This window comes from Cnephaeus nilssonii (assembly GCF_951640355.1).
Source record: "Cnephaeus nilssonii genome assembly, chromosome: 8".
Lineage (NCBI taxonomy): Eukaryota > Metazoa > Chordata > Mammalia > Chiroptera > Vespertilionidae > Cnephaeus > Cnephaeus nilssonii.
In genome coordinates this window covers 29,359,920-29,383,878 of record NC_137079.1, presented here as the reverse complement: position 1 = coordinate 29,383,878, position 23,959 = coordinate 29,359,920, and the positions used below count along the sequence as shown (strand labels likewise).

At 50.3% G+C, this 23,959-nt stretch overlaps 2 protein-coding genes across 5 annotated transcripts in view; both read left to right on the top strand.

The window, feature by feature from the left end:
- Positions 1-14,622, top strand: part of ATP11A (ATPase phospholipid transporting 11A) — a 139,254-nt gene extending 124,632 nt beyond the window's left edge. The window contains exons 26-30 of one of the 3 annotated variants that reach the window (XM_079779573.1): positions 934-999; positions 2,253-2,356; positions 4,542-4,707; positions 9,066-9,169; positions 10,437-10,576. In XM_079779573.1, coding sequence (XP_079635699.1) covers positions 934-999; positions 2,253-2,356; positions 4,542-4,707; positions 9,066-9,158 — 429 coding nt within the window. In that variant the 3' untranslated portion in view covers positions 9,159-9,169; positions 10,437-10,576. Of the gene's footprint in view, positions 1-933; positions 1,000-2,252; positions 2,357-4,541; positions 4,708-6,494; positions 7,171-9,065; positions 9,170-10,436 lie in introns of those variants that run through there. The other 2 variants (XM_079779572.1, XM_079779574.1) reach the window with 2 other exon arrangements.
- A 7,970-nt stretch (positions 14,623-22,592) lies between these two features.
- Positions 22,593-23,959, top strand: part of MCF2L (MCF.2 cell line derived transforming sequence like) — a 179,740-nt gene continuing 178,373 nt past the window's right edge. For both annotated transcript variants that reach the window (XM_079779558.1, XM_079779555.1), the window contains exon 1: positions 22,593-22,713. The gene's annotated coding sequence lies outside the window, so the exon portion shown is untranslated. The remainder of the gene's footprint in view (positions 22,714-23,959) is intronic.

Here is a 23,959-nt window from a genome sequence, read left to right as displayed (position 1 = left end):
TTGTCCCCCATAAGGGAAAGAAGTCTCAAGCAGTAGGTGTTCTATTTTGCTTGTGTCTTTGTCTGTAGGTGGGAATGTATTGTTTTCATGATGTGACCCGTGAGTGCTTCCATCTCACACCATTCCCCGGCTCCCTGCCCGGGTCCTCGGGCGCCTGGAGCCCTGCTCCCTGCTCTCGCCTCTCAGCGGCCTCTTCTGAAGGACTGTTGACATGTCTGTGGTTCTGGCCATCGGACTGGCTGCAGGGGGCCTTCACGCAGCTCTGTCTTGTCTGCCTCATTTCTCCCTTTCCTGCGATTTTCCCGAGGAAATCCCATCCATGTGTCGCACATACGTGACGTGATTGTTTTCTCTCGCTGCTTATTAGCAAAATGTCCCAGCGCTTGCTTTTCTTCTAAAGCAGGCAGGCGTTGGACTTGCGTCCAAAAGAGAATAGACAGAAACTCTACTGAGTTTATCCTTGAACGCACAGAAGGCATAGAACTTGGTAATCGGGTAAATGTTGCTTCGACATGAAACTTGAAACAGAAAAACCAGAGTTAGCATCGTGCGTATGTAATACCAGCTCTTCCATGTTTTTCTTGCTCCCAGTTTGTGACGTTAGGACTGATGTGTGTTGACAGCACCGAGGGAGCCAGTATCGGGGTGACAGGACTGTCAGTGTAGGAAGGGCTGTTTCCACCTCTCGGTCACATCCCTCTCGGCCCTGAGGGACGGCACTGGGGAGCCGGGGGGTTGAGTGCCCAGGGTAGGGTGTTCACTGCCATCTCCTCTCACTTTGTAGTAACAAGACCTCTAGTCCCTGTGTCTTGGGGGTGTGAAGTGTTGGCGCAGGGCAACAATGAGATGTATCCTCTAAACACTCTCGTTTTGAGTGTGAAAGGGGGAAAATGCATATTAACAAAAGACTGCTTGGACTCTCTGTCCCCACAGATATTCGGAAACTGGACCTTTGGGACGCTGGTGTTCACTGTGATGGTGTTTACCGTCACACTAAAGGTAAATTCTCCCGTGTTGGTGCTGCTGCTTCTGGCCACAGTTAACCCCGGCATGTGTAGGTCTCCCCATCTTTGAACTACAAATCCGTTCCAAGTTACAGTCCACACTAGCACGCAGTCCAGATGAGCACCTGGGCCCAGTCAGGGGGCTTCTTACCACCATTCAAATGAGTGAGGTGCAGACTCAGCTCACCCTGCGACCCAGTACGCAGACCTCCAGAATGATATAGAAGGCAGGTGTTTCTTATTAAATTATGTATTAGTTACAGTGGGCATACAATATGATATTAGTTTCAGGAGTACAGCATAGTGATTAGACATTTATGTACCTTATGAAGTCTAATACCCATTCCATAACATGCATAGTTATTACATTATTACTGCCTGTAGTCCCTATGATGTCCTTTACAGCCCGAGACTATTTTTATCACTGGCAATTTGTACTTCTCAATCCCTTTCACCTTTTCCACCCATCCCTCAATGAGCCTTTTCTTTGTAAAAGGATTCAGATTAGAATTATTTTCATTGGCAAGCCCACCTGCCCCCCAGCATAATAAAAAATGCACTTTAACTGAAATCAGTGTATTATGAAAAATCCAGCTCTTTTGTTTATTTATTTTTTAATTTTTTTTTTATTGATTTCAGAGAGGAAGAGAAAGGGAGTGAGCGATAGAAACATCAATGATGAGAGATAATCATTGATCAGCTGCCTCCCGCATGCCCCGCACTGGGGACCAAGCCTGCAACCCAGGCATGTGCCCTTGACCGGAATGGAACCTGGGACCCTTCAGTCCACAGGCCGACGCTCTATCCACTGAGCCTAACCCGCCAGGGCCCAGCTCTTTTAAAAGTCAAATTCTATATGGGACATTATTATGAAAGTCCCCACACCTATCCATCTGAGTTTTAAAAAGTGATACAAAGAAACTCCAAAAGTAATTTTCTTAGTAGTAATATAGCCAATACCTTAAGCGATCGCCCCTGGGTCCCTGCTGTGGGAGAAACACTTCCCAGTGCGTTTCCCCCGGATCCTGGTGGGAGTTACTAGAAATGCTGTGATTACAGGGACATGACCTCACACATTCTGTATCTTCATTGGAAGCATAAGGGTTTGTTTTCCTTGACCAGTTTCATATGGACATTTTGGCTAAAATTAAGGTATTGGTTGGTCTCATTATTTTCTGGCTTTCTTTCCTCGCCATGGCTCACATGACATGTAGATAATATCCCTGTTAATCACCTTTTTTCTTTCAGCTGGCATTAGATACACACTACTGGACTTGGATAAACCACTTTGTCATCTGGGGGTCGCTGCTATTCTACGTTGTCTTTTCCCTCCTCTGGGGAGGAATTATCTGGTAAGAATGATAAGTATTATGTAATCGTTATTACCTTTATAGTCCTGCAGTATCTTTCATCAGGGTCTCAAAACACATTTTCCATTTAACCTCATTCCTGTGTGCAAGTATTTGTTGAATGCCTGCTGTGTGCAAGGCACTGTGCCATGGCGGGAATGAGGTAGGCATGGTCCCTACCCCTTGGACCCCACATTTTCAGTGGCGGCAACATGCTGGATTATAACTTATCGGGGTTTTGACAAGTGAGGAACAAACCGGATGCTATAGCAAGGGACCTATTCACACTGAAGGTCAGAGAAGGTTTCTCAAATAAAATTGTCATTTAAACTGGAACCTGGGAGAAAATCACCATCATCATAACAGGTCTCACTTATTAAATGCTTCCTGGAATGAGGCGTGGACTAAGTATTTGACAGCGCATGTCTCATTCCGTCTTCCTCCCAACCACATTCTCCATACACTGTAAGTGATAAGATGGACAGAGAGAGCAGCACCACTGGGTGGAGGCAGCCTGACTCCAGACAGAGCCCTACTCCTAAGGAAGAGAGATGCATGTGCAAAAGCACTGTGGCAGGGCCATGGCAAGTCCACTGTGACTGGAGAGGAGCCTTGGTCCAGCTGGAAAAGGAGGTAGGAGCAGGCCGCACTGGGCCTATAGGACAGGTAGGACCACAGCCCCAATCTGACCACAGTGGAACAGCATCGAGGATTTTAAACAGAGGGAGTGGCAGAGTCTGATTGCTGTTTGAGAAAGACCACCGTGTGGAAAAAGAGCGTGTGAGTGAAAAGCAGACAGGACATGTGGTTTAGATATTATTGCAACAAAGCATTCAAGAAGCAATGTTGGTTTGGTCAGTTCTGATGAGGGCAGGAATTGGCTGCACTTGACATGTGTTCTGGTGCTGTCACAAGCACCCCTTCGCCCGTGCTCTTCCTACCACCAAAAATGCGCTATCCAGTTAGCCTGCCTCTTGAGCTCTTATTCATCCTTCAGAACCCTGTGGTTCCTTGTCCTCTTCAATGCTTCCCTCGAATCACCTCACAGACGGTTCCGCCTCGTCCCCTAAGCATTTATGCATTCTCCTGTCACGACAGGTACCATATTGTCTTATCATTCTCCTGTGTACATTTCTACCTTCCCCATAAAGCAGAGCCTTTCCTGAGCAGGGCTGGGACTAGGGGAAGGTAAGTGAGGAGTGGCCGGGACCTGGGAGGGAGTGCCTCCTTCAATTAGGCCTGGCTGGATCCTCTCCACTTTGCAACTTCAATATGGAGCACAGCTCCTGAGAAACACGGGCAGCCCCTGAAAGTAGAGAAAGCCTCTGTGATCAACCTTGTCCCCATGTTGGCAGTTGCTGATACCCACCCAAACTCTCATTACATTACTGCCCTCTCGTGACCAAAGCCATGCATTACATGTTCTTTGCAATCTGGAAATACAGAAATGTTAGATACATTTTGAGTGGGTTTCCAACAACCCTGTGCCAAACTTAAAAAAAAATCCCTGAAATTCTAGTGAACTTTCCAAAGCTGCTAAAGCTGCAGCCGTAGAAGAGAAATATTTCATCCTGGAAACTTCTCTGAGTGACTCCTGGGCCTCGGGGTTTAGGGCTTATGAAACTGTAACTCAAGTTCAGTATTATATCAATTGCTGCATCCTTTTCAACTTCTTTTACGGAGCCCAATATAGATATTTCCTTTGAGTTATAGATTTGCCTGTCCGGGAAGCCATTTCATGCTCTGTATTCTTATAGACAATTTTTAAGAATTTTATGACATAGTTAACTAGAGCTCTGATGAACAGAACCTTTGTAAATCTTCATGTTAACAGCCATTGTGATTCTGAGATCCAAAAATATTACCTATTTTAATCTTTTTTGTTGTTCTGAAACTGAACTTCAGGGACTTACTTTTCCTTTGGGATGACTTCAGACAATTCCCTCCTCCTTTTCCCATTCAGAACACCCCAGCATTATAGGGGAAGTTCTCCAGCCCATTGGGGCTATGATTAATTCGAAGCAGGCAGGTTCAGTGGCTTGCCCAGTGACCATCGTGCCAGGAGTAAAAGCTGCCAGGATGAATGGGCTCTTTGTGCTAGTGGAGGAAACAGCGGGATTTCAGTGTTTCTCCTGATGATTTCTGACCTGCCATCCTGTTGTTTTTCTTCTTTCCCTCAACGCTCCAGGCCATTCCTCAATTATCAAAGGATGTACTATGTGTTCATACAGATGTTATCCAGTGGCCCTGCCTGGCTGGCCATCATCCTGCTCATCACGATCAGCCTCCTTCCCGATGTTCTCAAGAAAGTCCTGTGCAGGCAGCTGTGGCCCAGCGCCACAGAGAGAGTCCAGGTACCCGGCGGCTCCCGCAGGGGCATGGGCGCCGCAGCTCCCCAGATCCAGAGCAGGATACGGTCATTACCAAGGATAGCATGAAAGGTTTGGGTTGAAAGTAAAGTGTCATCAGTACAGGTATTATAATAAATTTCATGATAGATGATTTTAAACATTAACTTAGGTAAAATTCAAGATGACCAATGTTTAGACCTAAGCATATAGTCAGTTGAAATAAGAAAAAGATTAAGCCAATACAAAAGACCAATTATTTCATGTAAATCTTAAAAAGTTTGTTTAAATCAATCATTATTTTAAAGATAAAATTGCATTATTTTTAGGGATGGTGAATTTGACTCAAAACTTTAGCATTTACCCTGGGAAATTCTGGTAGTTAGTCGGGCTACTTAGTTTCCACATTCCCAAATTGAGGCCAACAAGCTGAATTCTGGATTCAGGTAAGAAGTGAGATATGCAGAATGTCCAAACTTGCATAGGACACAGAAGGTGTCACTCAGAGCTTTCTAAAACCATGCTGGCCCTTCCAAGAGCTCTCAGGGAGGGCACAACCCCCACCCCCTCACCCCTGCAATCTCAGGGAGTTCACATCCCCCACCACCTCACCCTTGCAATCTTAGGGAGCTCACATCCCCCACCCCCTCACCCCTTCAATCTCAGGGAGCTCACATCCCCCACCCCCTCACCCCTTCAATCTCAGGGAGCTCACATCCCCCACCCCCTCACACCTGCAATCTCAGGGAGGGCACGTCCCCCACCCCCTCACCCCTGCAATCTCAGGGAGAGCACAACCCCTACCCCCTCACCCCTGCAGTCTCAGGGAGGGCACATCCCCCACCCCCTCACCCCTGCAATCTCAGGGAGGGCACGTCCCCCACTCCCTCACCCCTGCAATCTCAGGGAGGGCACGTCCCCCACTCCCTCACCCCTGTGATTTGCCCATGGAGGTGCAGAGCCTCAGTAAGGAGAAGGAAGGGCCCTGGTGAGAGGGCGGAAGCCACAGCCGAGGCTGTTCCTGCGGGTTGCCTGTCTTCCTCGTAGAGCACAGGTGGTTGTGCAGGTGAAGGAGGGAGGGCGGGCGTAAGGCAGAAGAGGACATGTCATAGGTCCTGGGAGCAGTGGTGAGGCACTCCGGAAAGCTGGAACTCCAAGTGCTATTGGCCCAGGTTTGGGATGGAAAACAGGTAGCCCTCCCTGGGGTGCAGTGGACGTGGCCTGGCACTGCCTTTTCCCCACCCCATCTGATCCCGGCAGTGGAATGGGATCTGGGTTGGTGAGCTTTCTCAGAACTCTGGTGTTCATTTAAAATGTTGAAGCCAGTGGCACCAGTTCCTAGTGATTCCCTCCTGTATGTACCTGCCATGTTTGTAAAGTCAGTGCTGACACAAACTCAGGAGATCGGCGAGAGTATGCACGTCTAACTGCCCTACGAATTGTTTCAAGTTTTCATCTTTAAACAAGTGATATAGGACAGGGATGTTTTTAGGGCTTTGCTGGCAAGGAGGAGAAATACAGCAAGAATGCGGTCCACACGGCCTTCTAGCAAGTGAGAGTCCCCGGACACGGGGGGCTAGAACTGTTAGGAACGTGGCCCGCATTGTCTGGTCGCTTAGCACGCTGCACTGGTGTACGTGGGACATTGTTGGCATTTAATCAGACTCACCGTTGTTCTTGTTTCTCTCTTCCTTTCCTCGTTCCCTTCCGTCTTCTGACCTCTGTGCCTAAATAACACTGCTACCTTATCTAACGATGTGCGTGACCCCTCCTGAACCTCCTGGGACTGTCAGGCTAAGAACCAGTGCCTTTCTGTCGAGCAGTCCACCATCTTTATGCTTTCTCAGACTTCCAGCAGCCTGAGTTTCTGACGGAACAAGGTGATGCTTTCTGCCTTTTTGCATGTTTGAGTTTATAGTCACAGGACAACAGAGGACTGACTTTTAATAGCCAGAGCTGCCGAACACACTGCTGTTCACGGCTCCTATGTCTGTGATAACCACCACCGCACCAGGAAATACAGGGCTAACTTGTACCTGGAGGTGGGAAGGCCATGTGGACTGTGATTTCTATCAATACCACTAACCAGTGTTTCTCTCTCAGCGTCCATTGGAAGTATTCTATCCCACCTGCAGGGATCGGCTGCGTCTTCACTCAGGCCCAGCCGAGCGCATCGGGCTGTGCTGCCTTAAATTCGTGGTTCCTGCATGTGAAGGTGTGGGTGTGGCAGTTTCTAAGTCACGCAAGCCCCTGCGTGAGCAGAGTTTCCTCAGTGCCGTCCTTCTCTCCGCAGCCCAAAGAGGATGGGTAGCAAGACCTCCTCGCTCACATTCACCTCTTAAGTCCCTTCTGCAGACAGGGAAACGGAGGCCTCCCCAGTGCAGTGTGCTCGGGCCAGCCATCTGGGCTGTGGACAAAGCCAGGAGAAATGTGTTTTGAGTCAAAAGTTGTACCAAATTTGTTTTTAAAAATTTTGTTTTAATCTGATGGTTTCTAGAAAAAGCCTTCTACTTTGCTTTGAATAGTTGTAGTAGCCTATTTCTCAGCCAGGTAGAGCCAATCACACAGCATTTCTCTGTGGCAGTCGCCTTGGATCAAAGCCTTTTTATCAGAGCCAAGATTTGAGGGACAACGCATTATCTAGAGACTGGTGTCTGTGTCCCAGCTGTAAGCCCATGAACCCAAATACCACATTTATGTGTTCCCCCAAAGTATTGATACTTTGAAAACACATTTGGTATTCACGGTTTACGAATGCAGCTTAGGAAAATGTTTGATAGGAAAACGCCTAAAGCAAGGAAAGTCTCCTTTTTTCTGTAAATAACAGCTGCTCTTCTATACATTTTAAACACTATTTTTTAACTAACAAGATGGTACTTTTTTTTTTTTTTTTCAGTTCAAGTGGTTATTGGCAATCAAAGTTTTCTAATCTGGTGCCATCAGAATTAGAATTAATTACCTAGCTTCATGTCGCTGTGTACATATCTGAAAAGGCTCAGGATGGAATTATTGGGAACACTTCAATCAGTCCCCGGGGCGCTGATGGAATTGATCCAGTCGTGCCAGCTCTGTGCTGAACGTGAGCGCTCTTAACTATCGATGCCGCTTAGTGAGAGTGGATTCGCTTCTGCGCCTTTGCAGAAGCCAGACTCTGGCTGCTTGGAGCAGGCCGTCACTGAGTGCTCCGTGGTGTCTAGCCACATGGGGTGTGACCACAGGTGTCCCCACACCCACACCTTCACACACAGTCCCTGCAGCCAGCACGCTCCTGGCACGCACGAGGTGAAGGCTGGTGTTGCTGTAAAACCACCCCGATTGTTGCAAAACTTTGGAGGAATAAACATTAGGCTAGTTCTTATATGGAATATATAGTACTTCAAATGGATGGATTTTTTTTTTCTTTTAACCTGTTCTATTAAAAAGTAAAACATCACAGGCACCAGGTTTCATATATATATGTGTGTGCATACATATATATATGTGTGTGTGCTTATAACTACCTATATTTTTATATATAATTGAATTATATATAATTCAAAGGGCAACAACTCTACCTCCTGTTTAGCTCATTCTTCTTCTCCCCAGAAGACATTCTGCAATTCAGACCTGTGGTTCTTCACTTTTTTAAATCTTCTTCCTATTACTGAGAAACTAATATGATCGGACTGGAAAGTCTCAGTGTTCATAGTCCAGCCCTGCTGACCTGCAGCACTGGGCTTTCAGGATCCTAGCCGTGGGCAGGACTCTTCTGTTTGACTAGAGACAGGGCTGAGGATCAGAAGGAAAAGGAGAGATGGGAGGACAGAAGGACTGGGGCAGACAGGAAGACAGGCAGAAGGACAAGGATGGGCAGGCGCACAGTTCCTCCCCTCAGGGAACCTTGGTGCTGTTTTTGGGAGGGTGGGGGGCAGCTGTCTAGTAAATGGCACTTGAGAAGCCTTCATCTGAGTGTGGCAGGATTTTTGGCTTCAGGGTTCTGGAAGCATTTCCTGTGCTCGCGACAGAGGCTGGCCTTTGCTGGGTCGGAAGAGGCCCGGCAGGTGGCCCTTCAGCTGAGACCCTGCTCTCCCGCGTGGCCCGTCCTCTGCACCAGCTCCCTCCTGCTAGGGAGACCACCTCTTTCCCCCAGCGGAGCCCCTGGGAATGCCCACACTGAGAGCCCCGTGCCCATCCTGCCCCGGGTTTTTCACAGACTTTCACGTGAGTCCAACGTGCCCTATTCACACAGAGGGGCCTAGTGAGCGGCCCTCATGGGCACTGGCCCCCACCCCAGCTACAGGGCTGGATTCTGCCCTCAGCCGGCCCGGTGAGCTCTCTTGGTTCCCCACGTGGCAGCCATCTCAGTGTCTTTCCTCGCCTTGCAGAAGAGCTCGAAACTCAAAACAGCGGTCGATGCCGCGCTGAGTCCGGACAGGCCACTGCTGAAGGACGTCTTGCCGGGGCCGAGGCGTGATTAGCCCACGGATAGGTAACGGCGTCCACCATGCTGCCTGGCAGGCCCCCTGGGTGTGCTGTGATCTTTCAAACTGTCTGTTTTTCCTCCAAAGTTTTGCTGTGCTGTGCCGTTTTGATAACAAAGATTCATTTAAAACAAACAAAAAAAGGAAATCATTTTTACACACACATGTGTATTTCTATCCCAGGTAAGTGACCTGCCTGAGAGTGGCTGGACTGCATATGGTTGAGTGCTGTGTATACACATGTGGATGTGCACACATCCCCTACATGCACATACACACGCCGTGGTGAACATGGTTCCACGTGCACTTGCGTGAGGTCCCCGCGTGGTGTGCTCCGTGCTCGGTGTGCCAGAACGATCTCATTCCTCGTCCTTGGTGGTGGAAACGGCTTCCTTTCACAGGTCCATCAGGAAAGGCCCTCTTGGGAAATAAAAAAAGGAGTGTTGAACGTTAGCACAGGCGGGTCTGGTACGGATGCACTGTTGTCTGTCAGCTGAAGCCTGGTGTTGTGTCTGGGCCCAAAAAAACAAGGAGAGGAAACGCAGCCGTGGTCACACTGAGCTAGAGTCTTCAGATTTGACAAACCCCCTTCTCTGCCCCAAAGCAGGCACACTTGGAATGCTCATTCCTTTAAAATAGATTTCTCCTCGCCCGGCCGGCACTCAGTGGTTGAACATCGACCTGTGAACCAGAAGGTCACGGGTCGATTCCCGGTCAGGGCACATGCCTAGGTTTCGGGCTCAATCCCCAGTGGGGCGTGCAGGAAGGCAGCCGATCAATGATTCTCTCTCATCATTGATGTTTCTATTTCTCCCTCTCCCTTCCTCTCTGAAATCAATAAAAACATATTTTAAAAAAATAGATTTCTCCTCTCTAGCTGCCCCTCACTCCCTGCCTGCCTGCCCGCCCAACGTAAAGGTGTCTAGGACGAGTCACAGCACAGGCCCCATGTGTGTGACTAGAGATAGCGTAGGCTGGAGCCAGCGAGCCGGCCGGTCAGGATGACGTGGACCCCGTCTCTGAGGGATGGTGTGGCACTCGTACATTAAAGGAATCAGACCTAGTCCCTGGGCCCTTTATCAGCATTGTCTTTACCCAACGATGGGACAGCAAGGGGAGTTTGTAGCCAGACCGAGTTTCACCTGGATGGATGCCGGCTGACCGGTGTCCTGCAGTGGGAGCCCCCGACCAGAACCATGGCAGTGATTGCATCAGATCATCGTGGGTGGGATTCTTGCGGAGGGGCCTGACGCTGTCTTCTCTGTTTTCCGACAGAGCATGCACACCCAGAGTCAGGACCACTCTGAAGTCAGCCGTTTTGTCTCTCTGCACAGCCCCCACACCTCAGCCTTCTGGCCGGGCTCCTGCTCCACACAGGTGACGCTAACGTGCCCAGAGAGCAAGGAGTGCTCGGTCCTCCCTCCCATGGTCTGTGACTCAGACACCTGTCGCCATCCCAGCGGGAGACCCTGCTGCGACGGGCTCTGCGGGGAAGCAGGTGGCGAACAGATCACCAGTTCAAGCCTTTAAGAACCGCACGCGAGTGTGCGCCGTGCACGCGTGTGCTTGTCCTCTGCCCCCAAAGGAGGAAGAGGGGGCACCAGGACCCATCTGGAGTGTGGAGGCTGGCAGTCCGGGTTGTCATTTCTCACAGGCCTGGTGGCCTCGGGTATTTAGTTGGGCTGCTAAAAGGAAGGCGTGCACTGGGCCTGGTACAGGGCCTGCTACATCCGTCCCAGGTCAGGGTCTGTCTGCGCCGCGCCCTCCGTCATCTCCGCCACACGCATCACCCGAGGAGGACATCTGCTTGGAGATGGGCAGTCCAGCTTTAGGTGGGAGGCAGTCACCCCACAGCCGTCCTGTAAGCACAGATGTGACTCTCCCTTGCGGAACTGATGGTCTGGCCGCCGCTTCCTTCTCCAGAGCCCTCTGGTACTTCCGCTTGTGGCACAGACACGAGTAATCGCGCATCCATTTCCCGTCGGAGTCGCCCCCCGTGCTGTTGCTTTTGTCCAGAACCCTCCACGTACTGAAGCTGATTCTTAGGGTTGTGTCTGCTTCAGAGTTTGTTCCTCTGGGGGAGGTGTGACCCCTGTGTGTTTTGGACTCTGTGTTTCCATGTCTCTTCCTTTCCCGTCCCCTGGGAGGGGAAAAGAGTATTCACTTAGGAGGAATGGGCAATACTGTCCATTTAAGCTTTCCCAGTACAAGTTTTGAGATACTTATCTTTGCTTCCAAGGGTGAAGCGTGTCGGTTTACTCTTGTTGGGAAATGTTTGTTTCGTGGGGACTGGGGGAAGGGTGGTGGTCTCTCCGCGCCCTCCTGAAGAGGTGGCCTCTTAGGGGCGGTGTTCATCTTCCAAAATCTGTACAGGCCCACGGGTCTGCCCCCGAGACGGCCCGTGAGTCCTAAAAAGCAATATCGCCACTCGAGGCTGCCACCTCCCTGGTAGCTCTGACCAAAGCTCACTCTGAGCTTTCTGTTCGGCCTCTGCCTTGCTGTGCGTGCGTCCAGCGGGTAGACCATCAGGAGGCTGCTGAGTTCAAGTTCTGTCACTTCCCTGCACTGGTGTTTCTATTTCTAGAAATAGCCTAGTTGACATAATAGCCTTAATGGTCCATAAGGAAGACATTTCAGTGTGAGATTCAAACTTTAAACGTTAAAACTGATGCCTTTTTAGAAAAGTGTCACCCGGAAACTAACCTAAAAGCAGGGACCTGGTCCGCTGGCCGATCTCACGCTGCGGAATTGGGGGACGCTGGTAAGTGAACCCCGAGTCTGCTTCCGAGATGCTGGATGTTACATAGTTTTGGAAGTTCAAATTTCACAATTTGATCGTATAATGTCTCACCTAAAATACTTATTTGATGTCAGGGATAAATTCACAGTAAGAACAGTGAACGCAGAGTAGTTGGGATAAGTTGAGGGGAAGTGTAAACACCATACCAAAGACTAGGTCACGAAAGTCTGGCTCCCTGTCCATCCTGGGGGTCCTCCTCGCCACACCCACCCGTCCATCCTGTCTTCCTGTCACTCCCCATGTTCTGTGTGTGGTGGCAGCCCGTGGCCATTCTGGTCCGCACTAGACCCTGCAAACAATGGTGTGCGCGTTTTTACAGCCGTTTTTAAGAACCTAATATGGGTATACGTGTAATACCTGTAGGGGGGACAGATTCTCTGTATGTTTAGTTAACAAATTCTTTGTAATGTATTTTTTTAGGAATCCTAAAATTGCCTTTGCACTGAAGTATTTTCATAGCTGTTTATATCTCTTATTCGTTTATTTGTCAACATACCATATCTAATTTTTAAAGTATGTTTTTAAAGCTTTTTATTTTTTAAGTTGATGAAATTTTGGCCACTTTAAATTCTGGTGAGAGTTTTGGCTGAATGTCTCGATATCTGATGAATGTGAATTTTCAGGTTTGATTTTGTTCTCTACACCTGTTCGTTTTTGGTGTTTCTGGTGGCAGTGATTAGGTGAAAGGCATGTTCAGAGTATAATGTGTGCTATGCTTATTCTTCACAGTTCACTGCAATTTCATCTGCTTTGGGTTTTGTTTTTAATTTCCATCTTTCCGCCTTAACACAGAAGCTTCTTACTTGATGGTTCGGTATCTTCTTTCCACCTGTGTTGAGACGGTTACCATTTACCTCGGATAACTGAAGTCGCATATGAAAGCTACTAAGCCTGTATGTACATGCTCCATGATGTTTCTTAAAAACGTGTGTGGGAAATGAAGGTCTCTGCCTGTAAGGGCCCGAGACAAAAGCAAAGGGAGGAAGAGAAGAACCCCACTGAAATGACATTTCAGATATGTCTCTGATATTCAGATATTAATGTGATTTCTTTTCACCTCACAGGAGTTAGTATTTTCTTGTCTTTAACTTTAAAGCAAGTAACTAAGCATTTTTTCTTAGTTTTGAAACTCTTATTCGTGACTGCCTATGTTAGTAGATCATTAATTCCTAATTTCCCATGTTGGTCAGAATATCTAGTTCCAAACCCGCATTCCAGCCTGACATCTATAAGCACGAGTGGTCCCGACCATGTCACGTTCTCTCACCCTCAGCGTCGCATCCACTCACAGCCACACATGTGCATATGTGCCAGTTCTCATGCACACACACAACACGCACACACACACGTTCCCCAGGCCCCAAGCATCCTGCCTTCTTCCTAAGGGGATCACGTGAGAAGCCCCCAGGAGACAAGGCTTCTTGGGCCTCCATGCCGAGTGCCCACGGCGACACGGGGAGGCTTTGCAGGGCAGCCCCTGGGTTTGAGCGGAGCTGCTGGGTGGCCCAAGCAGCAGTGCCCTGGCCCAAGCTCCTTTTCAGGAAGTCCAACCTCTCCCCTCCCAACTGACACCCCCCAAAGCTTCGCCCTTAGGACAAGTGGCAGAAAGTGGCATCTGGACCCTCCCAGCTGCAGCGTCTTCACAGGAGCCCAGGATCGCGGGCTGGCCCTCTGCCACGGGGCAGCTAGGAAAAAAGCCTCCTTCCCTTGGCATTCCTATTAGGACCCCAACCAACCCACTCCTGTGCATCTGACTCAATAGGGTGAACACAGACCAGGTAACACCTGGTGGTGGCAGCCTGGACTGGGGAAGGAGGCTGAAAGCAACCTGCTTCTGCAATCACAGGTTTCTAGAACTGCAGTTTGGCCTGGTGAGATCTTGCAACTTTAACTACAAAAATGTCTCACCCCTGCTGTGCTCACTATTCTTAAATTGCTGGGCATCACCAAATGTTCAGTGCAACCTAAAGGGAGTTTTCTGGCCTTTTTCTTTAAACCACTAAGTTCACCTGTTTTGCACTGACTAGTAATAACCTAAAGCAACCACTTCTACTTTACCTTTAAATTAATATTATTTATTTGATAACTCAATATAACACCGCGGTATGCAGTTTCTTGTGTTCTACATTTCTTTTGGAAGTTTCCCATTTGTGACTTTAAAAACAGGAAAAATTTCTGTTGGTTAATTCATTTTTTTTTTAAAGTAGAGGGTAGGTAAATTGAGAATGAGAATCATTCTGGTATTGTCTATCAACAAAGTTTTAATGAAGACATGTTGGAAGTATTATTAAAGTGTGATTCTACTTTTGCAGAAAAAAATATATAAAGATCAGTTTATATAGCTTTATTTTTTACCTTATCAAAATACACAGAATTTTAATATGCATATATTGTCTGTGACTTAAAGTTATAATGTATGTCTGCATTGCCATTTAAAATGTCCATTGATTATGTAATGTAATAAAAGAGAATCTTCAAAAATGTATTTAGCAGGTATGGAATCTGTAGTTGTCATCATCATAAATACTGGAATTTATTTTTAAATTATTGACTATAGTAGGTGCGTTTAAGATAATGTCAGCCTCCAGACAGTCATGTTTAATTGATAGTAATTCATTAACCTGCTTTGAAACATTAAATTATAAATTAAACCAAATCTTACATTTCTGTACAGTTTTATTTTGTATGCTGTTTTTAACTTTTATTTCTGTAGATAAAGTATGAGTTAATATTAATTATATTGGACTTTTCTGCAGATTATCTAAGCAGGAGACTTGAATCTGCTTGCAATAAAGAAGAAAAATGTCTGATTTAATTTCTTTATAAATAAAAATCATCTGAGAAGTTGGATTTAAATGTCTGCAAACAGAAGCTATGGGGAAAAAACACTCTCCAAGTGAGGGTTTTTGTTGCCAGATCAAGTGGACAACAGACTGTGGAAACAGCTTTCCTGAAAATGTATGGAGTGGAGTGGTTTCTGCCCCCCTTTTGCCCCTGCTGGCCCAGGGTCCCCCTGCACTCAGTGAGACCATAGTGCCCAGCTGTGGTTGAGGGGCCTCACAGAACAGGAAACACAGTATTGGGGTTTCTTAATGCTCTGCCCATCCACACGCCCCCCTCCCTGATTGTCATACCCAAGATCCATGCCTTCAGCCACATTCCTGAGGTCTAAGCTTCCCCTTTCCATTAGGTTCCTCTCCCTTTCCTCTTGGCCAAACTCCAGGCCCCCAGCCCTACATGGGCCTCCTGGGCTATGCTGTTTGCACCCAATTCTGTTATGATGGAGATCTAGTTAGTTCTGTGCGCCCACCACTGCCCACCCAGTTAGATCCTAGGCCAGTGATGGGCAACCTTTTGAGCTTGGTGTGTCAAACTTCGCCAAAAAACTGAGCATAACTCTGGTAGTGTGTCACTTTGAGTAAAAACATTTCGCGATATTTATAGTTTAAATAACATAAATGTATAATTGTTATATATAATTGTACTTAATAAACCTCAGCGGCCGTGTGTCATCAGAAATGGCTACGCGTGTCATAGGTTCGCCATCACTGTCCTAGGCACTGCCTGAACACCCAGGAACACCCCACCTGGCTGGGGGGTGCCTGTGGTTTAGCCCCCAATCCTCATCTTCCCCAGCCCTGCATCTTCTGGTGACCATCTGCCTCCCCGCCCACTGGCCGCTGCCATCCCCTCCCAAAGCCTGATGCCAGGTTTCAGCTCCTGGGATTCTGACATGCATGAGTGAAAAGGGTGGAGTCAGTTGAGGACCCCCAGAAACAGCTTCTTTGGACCTGAGCTGGCACTGTCCTTTTGAAGGCTTACTGCTCAGCTGAGGTGTCACCACCCCAGACCCCGGGGAGGGACTGTCAGGCCTCAGGCTCTGCTGTGTGCAATTCTAAATATAGAACTTTTGCCCTAGCTGGTTTGGCTCAGTGGATAGAGCGTCGGGCCTGCAAACTGAAGGGTCCCAGGTTCGATTCCAGTCAAGGGCACACGCCCAGGTTGCGGGCTCGATCCCCAGTAGGGGGCGTGCAGGAGGCAGCCAATGATTCTCACCATTGATGTTTCTATCTCCTCCCTTCCTCTCTGAAATCAATAAAAATATAGATATAAACTTGGAACTTTCCCCCTGCCAGCCCTGGAATGCCAGCAAGCAAGCACACAGCAAGCACTGAGAAACACACGGAATGGGTGACCTTCACTGTCCCAGACCAAACCCCAGTAGCCAACACAGAACTCTACAAAATGCCAGGGCTGCAGCAGGAAGTAAATGCCACAGGTGAATCCAGGCTCCCAGTGCTGCTGGCTGCTGTTTAGTGTCCACAGTTCACACCTGCCTCAGGTGACTTGAATGTGTGACCGCATTAACCCTGGCAGCTGGGATGAGCCAGGAGATTGCACATTGGTATGAGGCTCGGCAGGTGTAAACAGCCAATGCCATCCACCTGTATACATGGGGAATGCACAACCATTTATTTCTCTGGGTCACATCCCAGCTTGATCAACACCCATACATTATTAAGCTTCTCTTTCATGGAGAAACCTTGGAACACTTAATTTCTCAATTCCTTTCTTGTGCCAGAGGACACCACTAAAATTTTAGAGTCATATTAACTTGCTCAGGGAAAATGCTCACCTTTGTTCATTTTTATTATCCAGGGAGCTATTAGAATCACTCAGAAACATCCAATCAGATGGCAGATTTCTAACTCATCATTGACATACATGTGTGAGTCTTGAGCCTAACAGAAGCCCTACAGAAATCTGAGAAACCATTTATGAATCAGATGAAGAATTTCATACTAAATTCAACCCCACAATTAGGGGGCAAGGGTCATGGCTAAAGGAGGTGGACCGTGAATAAACACTTGCTGCTCGATGTCCAGAGAAATGTACACTCATTGCCCACAGCAGATTATTCAAGGCACCCTGTCTCCGTCCTTACATCATTGTATTTGCTCTGTTGACCCATCAGCAAGATACGGGAAATCACAACACCATGAGAGCCACCGAAGGCCACGCCTTGCACCCTGGGCCTGTTGACGGACTGTCCTAATGTATTTGTTAAAACTTTAATGAAAATATGGATTCCTGGATGTACTTATTAAGAGTATATATTATCCTTTAAAGTTAGTTACACAAAATCGTAATTTGAGAAAAAATATACTCATCAATGCTCTTATTCATTTGTCTTTGTTTTTTATTGTTGTTAATCCTCACTCAAGGATATGTTTCCATTGCTTTTTAGAGAAAGTGGAGGGGGAGAGACAGAGCAAAAACATTGATGTGAGAGAGATCGGTTGGTTGCCTCCCACCGGGGATTAGCCTGCAACCGAGGTACGGGAGCCCTTGATCAGAATCAAACCTGGAACCCTTTAGTCTGAGGGCCGATGCTGTATCCGCTGAGACAAACTGGGTAGGGCCTTATTTATTTGGTTTCTACAAGATTGAAAGAAAGGGAGAGGGTTTAAGTAAACGAAGAAGAAATATGTCCTCTTGAGAATTTCAGATAGTTTTGATACCTTCAGAATTCTCAAAAGATCTGTTATAAAGTCTCAAAATATGAATTAAATATCAAAGTAAACATGCTTTAATTAGCTAAGATTTTGTTTCATTTATGGATGATTATAGTTCCTCAGTCTTTATAAACTAGTTAAGTAAAAAAGAAAATGTATGTGATAAGAGGCAAATGCAGGTTAAAATCTTGACCAGTGACATTAACATACGAAAACTGAGACCTCACTGTTATTGTCAGCATTTGTAGGTTGTCTTAGGACAGTTAGACAGGGGGACAGTTTGTATAAAAGAAGAATCAGGCAGCACAGAAATGGCCGCCCTTCTTGGAAACCTATCTATGTCTTCTACAGCACTCAATGGAAGAGCAAGCTGCTCACTGTATTCCTTCTCTGGGGTGACTGTAACAAAGCACCATGGCCTGGGTGGCTTGAACAATTGGAATCGGTTGTCTCAGTCCTGGAGGCCCAAGTCTCAGAGCAGGTGTCAACAAGTTGGTTCCTTCTGAGCCATGAGGGAGAATCTGGTCCACGCTCTCCCCCAGCTTCTGGGGGAGCTGGTGATCTTTGGTGACCCTGGGCTTCTAGACCCATCAGCCATCTCTGCCTTCACCTCCACGTGGCATTCCCCCTGCTCATGTCTGTGGCCAAATTTCCCATTTTTATGAGGACACTGGTATATTGGGCTAGGTACCCATCCCAATGACCTTAGTTTAGCCTAATTGCCTCTGTAAGGTCACATTCTGAGGCACTGGAGGTTAGGATCTCCACATATCTTTTGGGGGGAAGGACACAATTCAAGCCATAATAGTTTGGGGGAAACATGGAGACATTTAGCCTGGCTTTAGAGCAGTCAGGTGAGCACAGAGGCTGTGCACGCAGGGTGCCCGTGGAGAGATAAGTAGGGGACAGAGGGTGGGTATTTAAATGGGGCACCGCTCAGCTACACCTGAGCTCACATCTCCACCCAGAGCTGTACCGGAGGCTTACCAACCATGCCTCTCCTCTGGTGCTCCTTGGGCCACTGAGCCTGGGAGGGCACCTCGTTGACATGCAGAACCTGAATGGGGAAGAAGAGGGCTCCTGAAATGGAAGGCTGGAAATTAGGATGTGACCCATCTCTCCTAACAGAGGTGACCCGTGGCAGGTGAGCAATCTCCCCCTCTCTCTCGACTGGCACCAGCATCTCCCTATCTGCTTCGTTGTCCCATCAGCATCAGAGAGCCCATCGGAAACTGTAGCCTCCCATCAGCTGCTGACACGTTTCTCATCTCCCCTTTTACAAAACCTTCCAAAGGTGTCTAGATGTTGCCTGCCACTCTCTCCTCAGCCCACCCAAATCAGGTTTGTCTCCTGCTCCACTGGGACAGCCCAGGGCCCCCCACCACTCAGGGCCCTGTCTTGTCTTCTTCCCCTGCCTGGCCTGTGTTCACAGCCCGGCTTGGTTCTGGGAGGTGAGCTCCACGGAACTGCAGACGATGCTTTGTGCCCTGTGAATGTCCAGTATCTAGCTCTGGGCCAGGCACCACATTGCTGCCTGAACAAACCCCATGCCTGGAGGGCTCTGGGCCCCACCCCACCTGCCCTGCCGAGCCAGCATTTTGGGGGCCATAAGCGTTCAGAAATAGATTTGTAGAAGTCCTCCCCCTGTGGGGCCAAGGCACCAGCTGGGAGGAGCCATGATCAGCAGAGCAGCAATTAAACCAGACCTCTGCCTTCCTTCCTTCAGGAGGAAGGGGGGAGGGCGGAGAGGGAGGGGAGGATGGCTGCCAGGGTCAAGGCAGGGTTGCTGCTGATTTAGGGGACTGCAGAAGATAATGTTTTCCTTCCCCCCTTCCCTTTCCAGACTGGTTCTCTGAAGCCCTGGGGAAGGGGTAGGCAGCCCCAACCCCCCAAAAATGGCCCTCAGTTCTCCCAACAACCAGCCCTCACCTTGCTCCCAGTGTCCTAGCTTGTTCCCTCTCCACCTGGACCCAGCATGGGAGGGGGTGAGGGGCAGATTCCAAAACACACCGAGGGTGCCCGGGTTTCCGGAAGGAAGGAAGGAAGGAAGGAAGGAAGGAAGGAAGGAAGGAAGGAAGGAAGGAAGGGAGGGAGGGAGGGTGGGTGTCCTGTCACCTTTTTTTCTTCATCTCAGATGGAGAACAGTAAGTGTTTACTAGCTAAGGTGTTATTATTTATTTTGCTCTAGACTTACTTCGAGAGCAATGCTTTAATAAAGAGTTTAATCTCAAATGGGAACGTTTCAAACACCAAGTCAGAGAAATTGGGGAAAATCTGGAAGGCAGATGAACCTTTCTCAACTGCTTGCTGGGCACAGTGACCAAATGGAGTTCCAAACACAACGGACCACAGGTGCGCATTCTCACAACCTTCCTGAGGCTGCTGAATGTAACGTGATCGCTCTAGGCCTCTGCGATTGATGTGGGATCTGCAGCAGGTGAACTGGAAAGTCCCACCTCTCCAGACAGAGCTCAGAGCATGCGTGTGCCAAGACACGAACTGTGTGCTCTGAACACGGAATGACGGCTGGATCTCCTCACCGCAAGCTCATGATACCCCCGCGTGAACTATCCCTTAGGTTTCTGCTCCTCCGCTGCACTTTCTAGAACCCCTTTGTGATGGTAATTCCTGTGTGCCTCACTGGGGCTCTGGTGACTGTGAAAACCACAGAGAGTCACAAAGGACTCATCTGACCATAACAAGCCAGACCTCAGCAGGGCACTGCTCAGGACAGTGATAAGCTGAGCTGGGCTTTTGTTCTTGGGGGAATTCATTTCCTCTTGAATTACCTCATCTTTAGAATTAGTCCTAAGATTTTCTGAACAGCACAGAAATCTTGGGGCTTGTCCTCTGTGTTTTCACTGTGGCCGTGTCCCAAAGTAGTAAGTGTTCATGGAGAAGGTAAGACAGGCTGGGTCTGTTGGTTTGTTGGTACCAGGGAGCTGCCTACCAGTTCCACACCAGCTCGTGGGGTGCAGAACAGAGATGATTATTCAGGATCCTGCGTGGGAACCCCCGCCATCGCGGCAGGTTGGGGTCTAGGCTGTGCTGCTGTGGGATCTGAGCCTGCAGCCCGCAGGCATTCTCCTGCCGGGGTCTGGGCTCGGGTCACTGGCCGTTTCCCTCATTTTCTGCACCAGCGGTGCTCGCTGCTCTCACATCCTGCACAGCGCTCCTCCCAGGCGAGCCCCAGGGGCTGCCTCCTTTGGGACTTTTATCGCTCAATTAAATTATATTTAATATAGCCTGTCAGAGAGAATCTCTATTACCAGAGGGCCTTTGATGCTTTCATGGGAAATGGGGGGTTGGGCTTTTAAAAAAACAGGTAAGAAACACCACATTGGCCCACTGTGACCTTTTTCTCACAGGTTTTTGGGGGTGTTTCTAGTAATGAGCCCCTCCTGTTTCCTGGGTTCAAAGCTATTGGGTAAGGGAGTTCCCCTTCCATTTAATTTCCTGTCCCCCTCAAACCGCCCCAGACCTTCTCCAGCACAGCTTGCCCATCCTGCTGGCTCTGTTCATTCAGGAACCCCTATTCTCAGGAGCACGCACCACCTGCCTCAACACCTCACAGGAGAGGGTGGTGCCTGGAGGAGACACAGCATCGTAGGCAGGGAGACCTTGGACCCCAGTGTGCACGCCCAGGCCGGGAGCACCCCCGGATTCTCCACAAGTCCTCAGGTGGTGCTGTGCGCCTCAAGTCTCCCCCCCCCCCACCCCGCAGGGCCCACCCCGTCAGGTCCCACCTGGGTCTTCAGGGCCCAAGCACCCTCCCCTCCAGCTCAGTGTGGGCAAGTCCCTGTGCGGGGCTCCGGCGGCCCCGTGACTCCTCACCTGGTGCGTCTTGCACTAGGAGTCGCCTTTGGGTTTGTATTTATTTTCCTCTCGGCAGAACCCCGTTTTCGTTTTATTCAAACGGGCTGCCCACTTGTACCCACTAAATGCAGACATTTTAAAGCCCCGATTACAGTTTATGTATAGACAAACATTTAGGATGTTTTAGTCTTCCTATACCACTTTTTTTTTTTTTTTAAGTTTAGTTCTAATCTAGATCTTCCGCTTCCCGGGAACCGTGGCAGACAGGAACTGAAAGGCACGGTCTTTTTTCCTTTTCTTGCAAACGTGTTCCAAGGAAAGGTGCCAAGCAGCCGGCGCCGAGGCACCTGCGCGCCTCTCTCCGGGAGGCGCTTTTGCATCAACATCGAGGGGTGCAGAGAGCCCCTGCCGCCTCAAGTGCCCTCGGGTAGCCATAGCCCTCACAGATTGCGGAGCCCAGATTTCCTGAGTTTTGACCTACGTGTAGTGGCGACTTGCTACGGGCAGGCACAGCCGCCTCCCACCCAGGATGGCCCGCGGCGCGGCTCCTCCTCCGGGGAGGATTGCGGTCCACGGGGGTCCCCGCGCACCCGGGCTCAGAGAGGACTCACAATCTCTCCCTTCTGCCCGAGTCTGGCCCGGTCCATCGAGGGAGCGGGTGGGACCCCCGTTGTGCCGGTGAGCCCGGGGCGTGGGGTGGGGCCCGGGGGGATCCCGAGCGCACCCCCAAGTCCAGCCTATGCCCCCCCGGTCGTGCGGTCTGATCCGGGGCGGGAGTGACGCCAGGCGTAGAGGCAGGACCCCAGCCCTCTGGCTCCTGGCTGACCTGTGGGGGTCTTCCCCTCCCCCGCCCGGCTCTGTCACCGGCTCCCCGGACTCAACTCCTCCTGACCCCGTCCCTCCCCGACTCCTCCCCGCACCTGCCCTTTGCTCCGCCCCCTCCCCCTGCCTCGCCCTCCCACCTCCCTCCTTCCTTCCTCCGCCGGTCCGTCCCCTCTCCCAAACTTTAACCCCTTCCCCCTCCCTCTCCCCTTCCTCCCGGCCCCGTGGCCTCCCTGCCTCTGCCGCCGCTCTCCCTCCCTCCCTCCCCGACTCCTCCCTTTCCTCCTTCCCCTCCTCCCTTCTCCTGCTCTACTCCCGTCGCCCACCTCTCAGCGGCCTCTCCCCAAGCCCTACCCTTCCCTTCCCTTCCCTCTTTTTCTCCTCCCCCCCCCCCCCGCCCCCCGTGCCTTCTCTCTCCGGCCCCTCTCCCACTTTTTCCTCTGCCCCTTTCCCCTCCCCCTCCCTCTCTCCTCCCCTTTCCCCTCCCCCTGCTCCCCCGGCCAGCGCCCGGGAGCCTGGTGTTAGCGCGCTGGCACCTGTGGGCTTGGAGGACGGAGAACGCAGGACAGCTGAGCGGACGGCCCCACGGCTGGGCAAGGTGTGCGGGGCGGGGGCGGGAGGGGTGCATGGAGAGTGGCCGGAGGAGGTGGGCGGACAGGGTATCCGGAGGCGAAGGGACTGTGGTCTGGGCGGACTCGGACTATTCCCTCCTAAACCCCCGCCGCCGCCAGGCGTCTGGCCTCTGGGAGCCCCAGGATCCCTGCCTGGGAGCTCGGATCCAGGGCGTCCTCGGGCGCGGGCTCCCTTGCAGATACCCTCTCCATGGTCGTGGGCAGGCGATCCTCTCACGCCCCGGCAGGTGTCACCCAAAGGGGCCCTCTCCTTCTGAGGTTCCCTCACACCCACTAGAGCCACACCGCTAGCTCCCCTGCCTGCTGAGCATCCGTTTGGGGGACAGGTGTGGGGACAGGGCAGTGTGGATGGGTGTGGCCTGGCCGGCGCTCCTCTGGGCCGGTGGGGTCCCCAGCTCAGCAGTGGAAAGGACCTTGGCCGGAAGTCTAGCTGCTTTGCCTTCCAAAGGGGTAAGGAAAAGAGGACTCCTGCAGTTTAAAGAAGAGAATGTCATTTTCTCATTCAGCTCCCAGGCTATTCTCACCACATGTTTTTAACGTCACCTTTGTTGCTCGTCACCGGGTTGGCTCCTGTGTAGCACTAAACACTTAAATAGGATCCCGGGTGGAGGGTGGGGGGTGGGGAGGAACCTGGAGGAGACTTTTTTTCTAGAGCAACTGCAGTCTTAACTTTACTGGAAACATCCTTGCCCCGGGGACAGGTGGCCTGGTGTTGCCCCTAACAGACGGCCTGTGAGCCCTGGCCAAGGAAGGAGTTAAGGTGACCGCGAGCTCACAGGCAGGATGTGCAGGGGATGGCCGTGGGAGGCCCCAGGATGCGTGGCCACCAAGTGGCAGGGCTGAGCCGCAAAAATAGAAGTTCACCCCCAGAGGCCGCTGGTGGAGTGCCTGCAGCCCACTCCTGTGCAGGCAGGAGACCCCACTTGGCTGGTAAGTGTGTGTGTGTGTGGGGGGGCGGGTGCTGGCCTTTGTGGAGCCCTCACACTGGAGGGTCTTCTAATATGCCAATCGATGGACTGACTGGCCCGAAGCTGGTTTTGAGACCTGAGTTCTCAGACCGAAATTTCTCGAGTTCTGAGTTCTGCTCCATCCTCCTCGGATCAGCTGCCGCTGGAAGGGCCCACCGCCCTCTCCTCACACCTGTGGGGACAGGGGACAGTCCTGTCCTGCAGCCCCCGGTGGGTGGAGAGGAGGATGCGTTGGTGAAACGGG